The sequence below is a fragment of the Amblyomma americanum genome, chromosome 10 (assembly GCF_052857255.1).
Source record: "Amblyomma americanum isolate KBUSLIRL-KWMA chromosome 10, ASM5285725v1, whole genome shotgun sequence".
NCBI classification, from domain to species: domain Eukaryota; kingdom Metazoa; phylum Arthropoda; class Arachnida; order Ixodida; family Ixodidae; genus Amblyomma; species Amblyomma americanum.
In genome coordinates, this window is record NC_135506.1 from 33,152,037 (window position 1) to 33,166,934 (window position 14,898).

The 14,898-nt window shown below is 46.4% G+C and overlaps 1 protein-coding gene across 1 annotated transcript in view; it reads left to right on the forward strand.

The window, feature by feature from the left end:
• Nucleotides 1-339: 339 nt before the first annotated feature.
• Nucleotides 340-14,898, forward strand: part of LOC144106296 (uncharacterized) — a 30,016-nt gene continuing 15,457 nt past the window's right edge. Inside the window, exons 1-4 of the mRNA XM_077639077.1 lie at nucleotides 340-594; nucleotides 8,401-8,681; nucleotides 11,325-11,484; nucleotides 13,288-13,802. Of these exons, the coding sequence (XP_077495203.1) occupies nucleotides 8,406-8,681; nucleotides 11,325-11,484; nucleotides 13,288-13,802 (951 nt within the window). The 5' untranslated portion in view covers nucleotides 340-594; nucleotides 8,401-8,405. The remainder of the gene's footprint in view (nucleotides 595-8,400; nucleotides 8,682-11,324; nucleotides 11,485-13,287; nucleotides 13,803-14,898) is intronic.

Below are 14,898 nucleotides of genomic sequence, written 5' to 3' on the forward strand. Positions count from 1 at the left end.
AGAAAAAAAGAATTGATGCTCATTTTTCTCAAATTATATTTTTGTTCTCCTTGATGACGATCGAGCGTCAGATATAAATTGCGAATGCTATGCCAGAAAAAAAAAAAAAACTTGCAGACGGCTATTCTTCGAGATTTTCAGATGCACCAAAGGCGTCAGTACATCTGACAACTGCGCGCAGCTTCTTTCCCCGCAAAAAATCTAGATTGCACGTGAGCTATGTCAAACGAAACCGACGCATCGCATGTCGCAATCATCCCCAGCGTAGTTGGTTTCGGATTGCTGCAGGGTTCACTTTCGCTTCTGCGTCCGCCGCGCTGAGTCATCGACATCGCTATCAATCGCAACCTCTTCTGGCTTTTTACCCGCGCGCAAACAGGCATCCGTGCGCGTAGTTGCGTTTAGTTTTCGTTGCATGATTACTCCAAGTTGGCCGGAAACTGCGTTCCTCTCCGTTTCGCGATTAAGTTGTACCATGAAGAATCATCGTCGTTGACACTCGGGACTTCGAAGTGCAGCACGGAGCCCATCTCGCAAACCGGCCGCCGGAGCACAAAGGACCTAGCAAGACCACGTTGTTGTTGCCTCCGCCAGGTATGTCGGCGAAGCATTTTGACAGTTTTCGCTGTAAAGTCAGCGTCTTAGGTCTTCTCGCCGCGTTCGAGTCATGCCCGGCGCGTCACGAACGCGTCTCACGCTTTCGAACAGCGCTGGCAGCAAGCACGTGGGTGCCCCACGCCTAAACTTTTTGAACGCAGTCGGGGCAGCCGCGAACGGTTGTTTAGCTTTCGGGTGAGCGGAGCACTGGCGCTTTGTTGGCTGTCACGGGCCCTGCGAAACCTCTGCAAAAATCGCCCTGCCGCTCGAGAAGCTTTTTGAAACCGATTTTTAATCGTCCTCAGGCGGTGGGGAAAGGTGAGTGGCGAAACAGCGACTTGAGCGGTCGGGATCGCTTCAACTGCGCAGCCAACAATGACGCTCTGGTTTCGCGCGACTCGGCATTCTTGGATGGCCGGCGCGGCGCGGTGCGTGGTTTCGGCAAAATCGTGAGGCCGCTTTCGCTGCGCGCTTTCCGCGTTGTTCGCGGCTTTGCGAGTGCACGAAAAAAAAGTGAAAGTCGGCGTCGGCCGGCGCGCTGTCAAGCCGCCCCGACAGCGTTGTCGCCGCGGCGCCGCGGTGTTGATCATTGTCTACTTGTTCCTTCCTTGCAAGGCGGTCGGCATATCGGCTCCGTTTCGGAACCGCCGTAGATACGGTTGTCGCTGATAAACTGTGGCGAGATTATAATCACGCGCACTGCTTTTCCCCCCGATTCTCGAAAAAAGAAAATCCTTGTGCGCCCGTGGCGGCGCGGTCGTTTAGGCTTTTCTCTTGTTTTTGTTTGTTGGGACGCGCTGGTTTTTGGGGAGTCGGCCGGACCTCGCGGCGGCGGCGGCGCGCATGGCTTTGCCGTCTGCCCGTCTCACGCGCGGTGCGTTTGAAGCGATATTTGTTGATTGCGCCCGAAAAGACAAAGGCGATTAGCGCAGTTTAAGGCCCAGTAATGAGGCGTCCCCGAATATTTATCGCGGTTTCGTTGTCGATTCTCCATGACACTCGCTGGACGGTCGCTCAATGGCCGATAGGAGCGTTCGAATTCTGCGACTTTGTGAGAGTTTGCGAAATCGTGTTTGACAGGAATTCATCGCTGCAATGGCGGCTTGAGTAGTGCGGTTAGCACGTGAGTGACGTTGTCTGTCACGCTAACTGCTTGTAAACTGCTTATGGCGCCATTACGTTCAAATGCAAAGCGTTGAGGCGTCGGAAATCTTGCTCGTGCTGCTTCTTTGATCGCACCTCAGGTTGAATTTCTGTCGTGGATTTCATTGCCGAAAAAACAAAACTTGTACAAAGCGGCAGGCGCAACTGCGCTCATGTGCACGAACTTTTCTGTTGACGAAATTAGCATAGGAGACATTGTGTGTTGGCTTGCGATGGCACATTTATTTCCTTCGCAGCTTTTTTTAATATATTCTCGCTTTGCATCATAATCAACATCTTGAATCTCTTTCCAGTTAAGCCTGTCCTTCTGACTCGTATAATTGTTTGTATCATTTTTTTGCTCACTTTCTACAGTTCTCCGCTGTGCTTTCGTTGTACATAATGTATGGCACTGTCACAGGCATGTGTAATTGTCATCTGTTGCAGAAAACTGGTCGAGCTAGTTTGCATCTGATTTGGCTTCTAGTTTACAATTTCTTCTTATGCTTAATAATTGTCCTTAATGATTTCATTTCAGATGTGGCAGTAAAGGACGTGATGTTTGTTTTAGCAGAGGCTACTTTTAGCTTGAAAGTGTTGACAGCATGCATACTTCTTTAAGGGGTCACGGGTGTTAAAACTGTCATCCGTGGTGTATTTACAGATCGTCACCTTTCAGCTTGCACTTTTGCGCTAAGACTACACTGTGTGGCAGTCAATTTAAAGTTGCCAAATGCCTTAACAAATTATCTGTAGCAGAAGCTGAATCAGGTCCTCACTCAAGTTGAATTATGAAGTAATGTGGTGTTAATGTTACAGCTCATTGTTACTTGTGTTACGCTGGACATACTATGACCTCATTTTCCAGTGTGCCATTACTCCCACTACTAATTCTGCTATTGCTACTGTTTCTGGTGTGCTAGCAGGTGGCATGTGGTTTAATTGTTTTGTTTAATTTATTTTCATACTCTCAAGGCCCATTACAGAGAGGAGGGGCATACAAGAATCATAGGTGCACTGCTTGTTGTAGCAATGGAGGCAGGGAGCTGGTTGCATTCATTACAAGTGCAAGGAATAAACGAATGGAGACGGGTATCAGGGTGGCTTTTACGGGATGCCAGCTTTAAACCGGTGGCCGATGCAGGATGACACGTGCGGTGGAGGAGTAAGTAATTGTTGATTAAGAGTGATGTCACTGTAAATTTTATGAAACAAAGCCGAAAGTACCTGCAACGGAGAGCAAGGTCAGGAAGATTAGAGGCAGATTTCATAGCAGATACACTAGCAGTTCTTGAGTAGTTCGAAAAAATAAAGCGTGCGGCGCTGTTCTGAATGGTTTCATTAGTGTGTGAAAGGACGAGGTGATCGGGGTCGCAAACCGAGCATGCGTATTCCAGTTTGGGTCTTGTTAAAGTACTATATAGATGGAGTTGTACAGGCACGATGGCCGATGAGAAATGACGGCGAAGGAATCCAAGCGTGCGATTAGCATTATTTGACACAAATTCAAGATGCATTTTTCAGGATAGGTTATTTGTGATGTGAACGCCACGGTATTTATAAGATGTTACTGAAATTAGTAAAGAACTGCCAAAGAAATAGGGGGTGTGATCACTCGAAGGGCGGCAAGAGACTCGCATGCATTTACATTTAGTAACATTAAGGGTCGTAAGCCAATCCGTGCACCAAGAAAAAGCAGTTGAGGTCATATTGTAACGCAACATTGTCAGAGGGGACAGAAATAACGCGATAGATTACACAATCGTCAGAAAATTTTATATCGGACGTTACTTGTGATGGTAGGTCATTAATATAAATGAGGAACAAAAGAGGCCCTAAAACAGAACCTTGCGGAACACCAGAAGTTACAGTGGTAGGAGAAGAATTGTGGTTGTTAACGGAGACATACTGAGAACGATTAGACAAAAAACGCTGAATCCAGCCTAAAATCTTGTTGTCAGTACTGAGAGCACTGAGCTTAAGAAAAAGTAATTGACGAGAAACAGTATCAAATGCTTTGGCAAAATCCAAGAAGATGCAGTCCGTTACATTTCCGTCATCCATTGCCTGAAATAAATCATCTGTGAAAGACGTCAGCTGCGTTTCACATGAAAAGGATTTTCTAAAACCATGTTGACATGAAGTAAAAATGAGATATTTTCTAGGAAAGAGACAAGGTGCGAGTAAATGGTGTGTTCAAGGATCTTGCATGGAACACTGGTCAATGAGATTGGCCTGTAATTAAGGGGTGAATGAGTACTTGCTGATCTATGCAAAGGAACCACCTACCCTACCTTCCATTCACTTGGAATACAGCCAGACTGCAAAATATTGGGCAAATATCTCACGTAATATCAAAGATGAGTATGTAGCTGTACTTTAAGAAAAATTTGATATTAATACCGTCAATGCCCGCACAGGAAGAGAGCTTTTGTTTTTGAACCAGAGAGGCAATACCAGCAGAATCAATAGTTAAAGGATACATTGGAACATATTCACAATGGCGAACAACTGGGTGATTAGTAGTAAATGTGGTTGAAAAATACGAAGCAAATACCTTATTCAGAATATTGCAGCAGTCGTGATCATTTACAGGCTTACTGCATTAATCGTGAAGGACAACAGTACTAATCTTATTATTACTGACCACATTCCAAAACTTTTTTGGATCATCTTTAAGGAGAGACAGTAAAGTTTGCTGGTAGAACTCATTTTTACTTTCCAAGATGGCTTCCTTATATGCTGCATTTGCAGCGAAGTATGCATTCCAACGATGAGGTGTCTGTGCAGTCTTAGCACACCGAAATCGTCTTTTCCTTTTGTTCAGCAGACATTTCAAGTGTGCATTAAACCATGGAGCATTAGATTATAGATTTATTCGTTTTTGAGGAATGTGTTCAGTAATTAGTGCAGCCACTTTTTCTTTAAATAAAGTCCAGTTCTGGCAACAAAACGGGTTTCAGAACTGGGAATAGTAATCAATGAATTTTTCTGATTCGCCGTTTATAGCAAGAAAATCAGCATTTCTATTATAATCGCGCATGACTTTCGACGATTTCTTGACAGGAACGGAAGTGCTTGAATGTCGAAGTGAACAATGCAATGATCACTCAAAGCAGGTAGAAAGGTTAACGAAGGAATTAAATGAGGTGCAGTTGTGAGAATAAGATCTAGAATGTTAGCTGAATATTGCGTGCGTCGAGTAGGTTGAAGTACAAGCTGCTTTAGATTCAAGTCCAGGCATAGGTTGATGAAAGAAGAGCACTCAAATGAGCTATGACACGTAGGTGAAAAATCATTGTACCAGTTAATTGCGGAAAGTTAAAATCACAAAGAAGAAAAAGAAATGGTAAAATGCTGTGGTGGTGTGCTCTCTGCTTTTAATGATTCTTGGCTATACACATTTTGAGCTGCTGCTGTGGAAATGCCTGTGCTTCAATGTAGGTATCTGAAATCTAAATGTGAAAAATTTGGAGTTGCATGTGCTTGAAAAGAAGCAACAGCATCCATATAGTTTGCAATAAAATATGTATTTGGATTTGAACAGGTGTGAAGGCAATGTAAGGAGGTGACAACAAAAAGGCTCTTTGTACCCACCAACACAAACCTATAAGCTGGCAGGAAAAAAGATCGGTGGAAAAAGGTGCTAAAAAATTGTGTGTATAACAGCTTGTCTGAATTTATTGTACTGTAATATAGCCAACTGGCTTTGTTAGACTTAATGTTAGCTCTCTAGTCCAGCCTGGTTGGTTGGAGCATGGTTATGCTGACAGGAAAGTTTGGGAAACCAGTAGACTGATTTCACAAGACCCATTGCACATGCGCGTGCTTTCCAGAAGCGACCAAGTCGCCATCTTGACCATAGTCCTTTGCGATGCCGCCTACTTGGTAGCCCACTTTCCTTCGCGCTCTGAATGACATTAGATTCGCTTGCAGTTTGCAGGATTTATCGCATTCTGCTAAACGAACCAGACGCAGTTACGGCTCTGAGAGGGGTAGCAGCTGCTCAGACACGGGAGGTGGTGACCGCAGCGGATCGCCTCACTTGTCAATCGAATCTTCGGGTTTTGAAATGGTGCAACTAGTAATCAAAGTGCGCCCTTCGCTTTCATTTGATTGACGAGAAACACATTCCTACGCATGCTGATACAAATGTTTTCACGTGTTCAGATGATGTTTGTGTTTCTGGCCGCTTGATTTTCCTGGCAGTTTCCAGGTCCCATTCCAGGCAATAGGCCATGTCACGAAACTTTTTTATTTCTTCGCCTGTGCTCTAGAATATGAAAAAAAAAGAAGAAATGACACATTTTTTTTCTCCCTTTAGTAGTAGTAGTAGTAGTAGTAGTAAAGACTTTTATTCGACCATAATTTATAGGCCGAGCATGTCGACCGCCTGGGCGACCAGAAGCCGCTGTTCTTCTTCCCCTTCAGCGCCAAGCCAGTCGAGCCAGGTGGTGATTTATTATATATAGAAACAAGCGTAAATATACCGAATAAGCAGACCTTTAATGTCATGCTTTACTGAATTATCTGTCATATTGTACAGAACGAGGTCTACATTTAAACAGAACAACTGGTATAATAATGAGGTGGCTCAGTGGTAATGGCGCTCGGCTGCTGACCCGAAACTCTCGAGTCCGATCCCGGCCTCGGCGGTCTAATTTTGGTGGAGGCGAAATTCTAGAGGCCTGTGTACCGTGCGATGTCAGTGCACGTTAAAAACCCTAGGTGGTCGAAGTTTCAGGAGCCCTTCACTACGGCGTCCCTCATAGTCGTGAGTCACTTTGGGACATTAAACCCCCATAAACATGGTATAATTATGCAAGATTACGGTTGTACATTTTGTAGGACTAGATGAAAGTGTGTAGTGTTTATACTTTTGTTTTACTTTGCATTATTCGCACAATCCCGCAAGAATTAGTCTACATTTTTTTTTTGTTGCAACAAGGCGCTCATGCAGTACGTTACCACATGAATTTCAGCTGCATTTGGCAAGGAAGCAATAAAGATTGATGTTCCGTTTTTTAGGCTACTTAAAACTTCCCATGCATCTGTCTGCTTTGGGGGAGCGTTTTTGATACACGGAGCGTACATGAAAAAAAAAAATATGAAAAGAAGTCAGCTTCTCTTTTTGTGGCTTGACAGTTTATACTCTGTTATACCGCTCGGTCTATAGACCTCAGTGTGTGTACTGCTCAGTCTATAGTAGACCTGGGCAGTACGAACAAGTTATGCCGTCTTTGTTTTAAGAAATCTGTGAGAAGTGAATATGTTCTGCTTTTCAACTGAATAGTGATTAGTATGTAGCTTTCAAGTCCATTCCAGAGCTGCCCGTTGCAGCACTGTTTTCCTTTTTAGTTTTCGAATTTTATATTAGCTGTCGGAGCAGTGCCGCACGACCAGCTAGGACCTCAGTGCTGGCCTGACCATGCTTGAGACTGCACCGCAATGGCGCAGTCTTATGGTGCAGTCTCAAGCCAGGAAATTTATATATTTTCTTATCATGGGAAGGTCTGAGTAAGATGCCAGTGATAATGCGACAGAATTGCACACTGCAAAAAGGCATATATATTTACCCATGCTCAAAAGTAGATGTGCAGGGAAATGTCGGGAATATTTCACATTAACACACCCTTGTCTATATCTCCAATATGACACATTTGTCGCCCGGCAGCTGTTTTTATTGCATAAAATGAGATTTTTGCGTGTGTTGCAACATGAGTAATGAGCTCGGGATGCCCGCAGCAAATGCTCATGTCTCGTGGAGGACTGAAAATGGCACTAGAACTCCACCCACTTCTTCCACCGTAGCCTTATGCGGGGCAGAATGCAGGTAGGACAGCTTCACAAATCAGCCCGAGGGTGCAACCGACCGTGACCTTGCTCCTTCAACAGAATCTGACGGCAACTAAACTGCGCTTCCGCATGTGCCATAAAAATTCACACTTATGCCAACTTGCACTGAACTAGAGTGGCAAGAAGCTGAAAGTGCAGAACGGAGAAATGCCAGCTGCCTCTTTGACCGGCTTCTACACAGTCCTGTGAGGACCATTATCCTGGCTACGCGAAATCTGCTGCCGTCTCCTCGATACACCTGCCGCAGCATATTTCAGTGATTAGAGGAAGCCACCCATGCCTTAAAACCTGAATGTGTGCTGCGAAGAGACGAGTGATGATGCAAACAGCACTGCTAGCCGTGCATGGACAGCACGCTGCGCCGGCGCACTCACCAGCTGGAGTAGTACAACTCTCAGGGTGCAGCGGCGGCGGTGGCGTAGCGCAACTGCTTGTGAAATCGGTCTGTTACAATGTGTTGATGCTTTTGCGGCCTGCTTCAAACTCACACTCACTATTTTTGTTGTCATAATATAAATTTTCGCGAACATATTATCTTGTTTTACGAAAACGCCACCTGAATGTTCACTATTTTTGCTGAGAAAAGAAAAGGAGAGATGCATTCATTTGTGAGTAAATAGGGTACTGTTATGTTTGTGGGGTTTAATGTGCCGAAGCTGCATTTAAGCTATGAAGGATGCAGTAATGGAGGACTATTAATTTTGACTGCCTGGGGTTCTAGGTACTGTTGTGGATTACCTCCTATTAAACGTCGTAGTCTTCCTCCAGGGTTGTTGTTGAAATGTGGGGGTGTGCTGTTTTCAGGCACCATGGTGGGGTCCGGAGAGGACGTGGTTGCCAACTGGGACAATGCCACCACGGGGCGCACAACAAACAAAAGCGGCGGCGGAAAGCGCCGCGGCGGGAGTGGCGCGTGGAGTCCCCGCAACTGCTTGTTGGTGCGGGACTTCCTGGTCCCCTGCCTGGACAGTGGCTGCTATGGTGATGACCTGCAGTGGTTGAACCGCCGCAGGGGTGTCTTCCTCATCCGCTGGACACACCAGGGAAGCAAGAGCTTCAACCGTGAGGGGCCCAACGTCTTCAAGGTCAGTCTTGGTCAGTTGTTTGATGCGTAAAGGTGTTGCAGGTATGTGACAGAGCACGCCCAGACATTGTGCCTCTCTTACTCAAGCATTAGTTAGCTTAAACTGCAACATTTGCAGTCTTTGAGCTGAGTTATCTTTATATGCTGTGCTTGTTTGCAGCTGTGTCACTTGGCATAGGGGCTAGCTTATGTCACTCCAACGTAGCGCATGTAGTCTCTGGATTTGTTTTGAGTTGCATGTGCCTACAGAACGCTATTGCCCTGTCTATCAATCTGTTTGCTCCTGTCCACTCATTGTCAAAATTTAGTGGAACAGACATTGGCAAAAAACTTTAGTTTCCTAACGTGAAGGGTGCATCAATGCCGATTTAAAGGTGCGGTGTGTAAGGTGCTTATACTGAGGACAATGCAGTGAGCATAGGAAAGGGATATTGTAGACGTAACTTCAAAAAACAGGAAGAGAACAGAGTGGGTGAGGGAACAAACGCGGGTTAGTGACATCCTAGTTGAAATCAAAGAGAAATGGGCTTAGGCAGGTCATGTAATTTTAAGAAAAGATATCCGATGGTCATTAATGGTGCACTATACAGGAATCTGAACTTGTCTTTTTACCGTGGGAACTCGATCTACACGTTCCGAGCATTCTTAGAAACCTGAAATTATTATCCTGTGCGGCCGATTTCCCTAATTTAAATCTGATTAAATGTTCCGTCTCCCGCCTTTTTTTTTTTTTTCAACTCAACGCTGAGGGTAGGAGGAGTCACCTAGTGCGCGGAGTGCCTTTCAGCCCGTCCCGTGGCAGCTTCGCTTTCGCTTTTATTGTTTTTTATGTTTCTATGAATAAATAGTTAGTCGCTGACAACATAGCTGCAGATTAGGCCTACGGAGATTAAAGTACGTGGGGTCTCTGATTCAGGTATCACTCCGCTGATGGCGGAGCGGCAAGCCGCCACGGGACTGGCTGAAAGGCACTTCACGCGTTGGTTGATTCATCCTACCTTCAGCATTTAGTTTTTGAAACTTTTGAAATGATACCAAGGTGGCGACGCTAGGGGGCGGGGAAGACGAGATATGGCTCCGCGAACTGCGGGGATTTTGCGCGATCTATAACTGTTTTCTCGCCCTGTGCACTGACAAATTAAATTTTTTTCGGGCACTTTTACTGCGTTTTCAGTGAAACGATTTTGATACAACGCAGATTAGGCGTTGCAGATACCGAAACGCGCGGTTTCCAAAAATCGATTTTTCCCACGATTTTCACTATCTGATCCCCGCGTCCCCCCTTAAGAGTCGAACACGAATGCGTTATCGGGCAGCCGTCGCTTGTCAGCAGACGCAATCTGCGGCCACGTGTTGGGAGTGGGCTGGTGCTGGTTTGCTGCTTATCAACAGCCACCATCGGCCGCCGCGTGCAGGGTGGGGATGCCGGTTTTGCGCGTTGACATAGCATCTGCTCAAGGCCAGCGCCAAGAGTGATGTGATGGAGCCGTGCAGCAAAAATGCAACCATGCTATAGCTTGCCTGGTATCTCGTTTGTCTTGACTTTATTTATGGTGCGATGCTTTGGTTTGTATTTTAAGTCGGCCCTCCACTTCGGATTTTCAGATTAAAAAAAAATAGGTTGACTTACAATCGCGTAAATACTGTAAGTGGATTGCACTGTTGTGTAAAGTAGAGAATGACCTTCTGCATATATGGATATTAACTCATTACGTTATTGCATCATTCCCTTAAGGTGGAGCTAAAGTGTGTCCTCCATTTTTTCATTGCCAGTGTTAATGCACAACCATTGTTCTACACTTCCATCACCTAGCTAAGAGTAGCTCTTCTTCCACTTTGGGGCACTTGCATGGCTTGCCTCGTGAAGCGCGCTTTTCGCAGCTTGTGATATCCGCAATGCATCTGTTTGGTTGCACCATTGTCGAACACTCTTCTCATCCACGTTGAATTTCCTGTCCAGCGCACGCCTGCGACTTTCAATAGCTATTCTGCAACTTTAAATTTAAGGTCAGCCATGTAGATGTTAAGGTGCTTGCCCACCAAGCTAAAATCCCAGTGCTCGGCAGAAGTTCATGAAAAAAAAAAAACTCGAACAGCACACAAAATCCACAACTAACCGCAACACGCGTGCGGTTGGCAGCCGCAGAAAGCTGGAGCTGGTGATACCGATGCCGATGTGGGTAGCAGGAGTTTGCGGAGGGGGAAAAAAAATGATGGTGGTGATGGTCGCTCATCCGTGGGTGACGCCTGCAAGCTCTTGCGCACGCGCATTTGCAAGGCTATTCTCTAGTGGGAATAGCCTCGCAAATGCGTAGGGAATAGCCTTCCGTGCCTGTTCTAGTGCCTTGCAATCTAAAGAAATACTGATTTTGTGCAGTAAAGTGGTATTGCTGTCGACAAATAAACTTGCACAAGGCTTAAGCCTAAAACAACATAGTGGCATATTTATTAAAATGACCTAAAACTGGTCACAGTTCTGGAATGAAACCTTGCTCTACAGCTGACCATGTCAATAGGCAGGGTCCGTTGCTGGAGCAGAAGCATGAACTTCCGCTCTGTTGCAGATGCGAAAAAACCCTTCTTTTCCGGCTGTTCCAAGCCTTGCAGTCTTGTAAGTGTGTTGCTGCGGTGGGCCTCTTTGCAGGACTGGTCAATCCTGAAGCGCAAATGGGATGAACAAGATCCCAACCGGCTGTCCAAGGCCAAGCAGCGTGTCCGTGCTGCATTCCGCAAGCTCCCAAACGTTCGGCGGATCAACGACGGCGCTGCTCCACACCGCATCTACCGCATCAAGGACATTGGGGGTCAGTGTATAAGCTGGATCTCCACTTCTTTTTTCAGTGTGCTAGCACTTATAACGGTCATTCCCTGCATTTGGCCATTGTTTGTTTGTATGTATGTTTGTCTGAAGCCGGTTTTGTGGCAGGCTGCACAGCTGCCTCACCGGGTGATGGGCAAGCTGCCCTCTATCCGGTGGGCACATACAGTAAATCCTCGGTGATGCGTTTCTTAAAAAATTGCGGAAAAAAATGTATTTTCCGGGAAAACGTATGATCTAAACCACCTAATTTTGAGAAATGTAGCTTTTGAGTGAGGTGCAAAAATATTTATTGACAGCTTCATTTCATAAATATGTCGATTAGAAATTCTTAGCACAAGATCTAAACAGATCCTTTTCTAGTGCTCGCATATTTCAGTCCGCTTTCACGCTATCGGAATGAACTTCGTAACTTATCCGGTCTGTCGACGCCAATAACGAAGGTAACCAAACTCTCTTCCTCGTCACTTTTTTTTTTTTTGGGTGCTTCGCTCCTTTGCACATAAGCGCTGAGTGTAAGCCACCACGGCGGCTGATTGTCACAGCGTTCCTCCTTTTTAAGCTGCGTTCCTGGGAGCCAGCCCGCTCGTACGTAAGTGCATTACTGTAGTTTGTAGATGCTTTGCCTCTTTGACCTTATGCACCGCAAAGAAACCTCAGCATTTCTTCTCTTCATATTGCGTCCCTGCAAAAACGTTTGTCTCGAATGCTAGCGCGCCGTTTTTATTTTCGTTAATGGTGGTGCTTCGCCGCCTTGCATCTATGCACTGCAGAGAAACCACCACAGCGGGTGACTGCCGCTGCACTCCAGCTCTTCACTTCGCGTGAGGGCCGCGTGCCCTCACGTTCGACCGACTTTTATGTTTGTGCATTTTTTGGTTGGTCCAGAAACGTGCTGTACGACCACAATTTGTGAAAATTTTTAACGTATTAGCCGGGAAATCGTGTTATCTGGGAACTTATCAATCGAGAAAAATATAGTGTGGGGCATTTTTAATGTCTGTGATTTTGATCATATGAACCGGGAACATATCAGCGAGGTTTTACTGTGTATGTGGCAACGTGTCCACCATATCAGGTGGCAGCTCAGTAGTGAGAGGCTGCTCGGGAAGAGCAAGCTGGGTTGCAACCCAACCGTGCCATTGGCTGAGGTGATGGTACTCCCTGTCATGATGGTGCAATAGAGCAAACCAGACAGTATTGCATATGCATTTGTGACATCTGACAGCTTGGATTGCAAGCTTCGTATGCTATGCTTTGCTATCACACAGGGACACAGGTTTACCAGCAGCACTGTAAGCAGTCTGCCTGGGCTTTTTATTTGCCTAGATTGCCTCTTGAAGGTTAAAGCTATTGTGGGACAGTTGCCTTTCTAACCCCTTTATGTCACAGGCATGCAAGCAGCTTCTAAAGCACAGTGCCAAAGAAAAGTTTTGCCCTCCCAAACATTCTCGCTCTGTGCCTCGTGCGACTTTCTGCTCTATTGGGGAAACTATGGAGTGTACAAGTACGGGCAGAAGTAAATCGACCGTGTTTTGGCCTTCTCATCCAATTTTTTGGTTACCTGTTAATAATTAAGAGGTATGTGATGTGCGTGCTGCTAGTGTTCACTGGTGTGATTTCTCCTGAACACTTACAGTATGCCACAGATATTGCCAGGACAGAAATAACTGCATATGGAACAAGTTCTTTGCTCCATTTACTTACATCCTTACCTGCACATGCTCCAACACACAATGCTTGCATCTCTGCACTGTTGTTCAGGTGAGTGTTTTTTCCCCGCACGCAGCATATCTGAAGCCCTGGAAAGAGCCAAAGGAGAAGAAGAAGCGGAAAAAACAGCGGCCATGCAGCTGCGTGCCCGGCAGCCCCAGCTGCAAGCACCGTGGGGACCAGCATGCGGCGGCGTCGCCCGCCCTAGCAGAGGATGAAGACGATGATGATGATGACTACATGGCCGAGGACTATGATGAGATGTACGGCGACAAGGAGGTGGCCGTGGCAGTGGGGTCGACGCCCCCTCCCTCTTCCTCCTGTTCTCCCGCCTCCTCGGGTGTGTGGTCGTCACTGCTGTCGCTCACCGAGGCGGCCTCAGCCACGGAGGAGCATGAGGCGCCCCCTTACGCCACCTCCTGGGGACCTGCCGACATGGAGGCGGTGCAGGCGCTGCTGTCCATACGGCATGGACCCCACCACCGACAACTGGCCACGGTGCCACCTCCGCCACCGCAGCTGCAGCCACTGCCGCCCCACGTAGAACCAGTGCCGCCCATGGCCGTGGAAGTCAAGCAGGAGGAACAGTCGGTGAGCTGCAGAGCGAAATTTTGGGGGCGGTCGGGGTGGGGTTAAATTGGGGATGCATCGAGACGGACATATAGCGCAAAAAGACGGGACAAGACCAGTGCTGATTTCATCTTGTCCTGCCTTTCTGTGCCATGAGTCTCATTCAGTGAGTGGGTGTGCCATCCTTTTGCTATTTATTTTCCATTTATTTTTTACTACCCTGGCTGTGCTCTGCATAACTGCTGCTGCATTTCCACTGGCATGCTTATAGTGAACAATGCACACCGTTTGAGCACAAAAACTGACTCTTGGTGCACGACACAGACCAGGCCAAGCACGTTGTTCAGTATGAACCAACATCGGCTAAGCCATGTCATTACGTTATTGTCATTGGCAAGTGCTTGTGTAGACCGAGAGAGCGCAGGTGGTGCAATATTTTTAGAGCATGTGTGGGACGTTTATAGTTGCACAGCATGCCACAGGGCAATTGTTTTTTTGGTGCACTGTGAACATGTTTTGTCGCTGTGATCGGGCCATTTCTTGGGGGTCCAGCTCCATTTCCGAGACCTGTGCAAACTCTTCACGGCATGTGAAGTGGAGTGTGGAGGGCTCAGAGAGGGTGTAGTCATAACAGCCTGAAATCAGCTCCAAGACTGGTGCTGTGGTCACAGCTTGAATGCAGTTTGTTCTGTTATTATAGTCTGGCAGTCGTCGCGGCAAATGTAAACTTTTCTCTCGAGTCCTTGTTTTCCCGTCGAATAACTGTAGTCTCTGGTCGTCATGTTTGGTCGCAAGAATATGTAGTGTACCACCTGTCAGAATGCATACTTTTGCAATCGCCTCACTAGGTTACATTGGCGTTCGTGGTAACAAAATAGGTACCATGGCTGATACACTTGTAAGGCCTGCCTGCGGTAAACGAAATAGAGCAGCGAGCATGCCATGCGATTTAAGCCTCAATTTTATCCGGCAGTGCCTTTTTTTACACCATGCAGTCTGACGAAGTAAAAAACAGTGCTAAACTTATACAGTAAAGCCTTGTTAAAATGTATCAGCTTAAACAGTACAGTCAAACCTGGATATAAGTAAAATAAAATCCTCATTTTGTTCTTACACG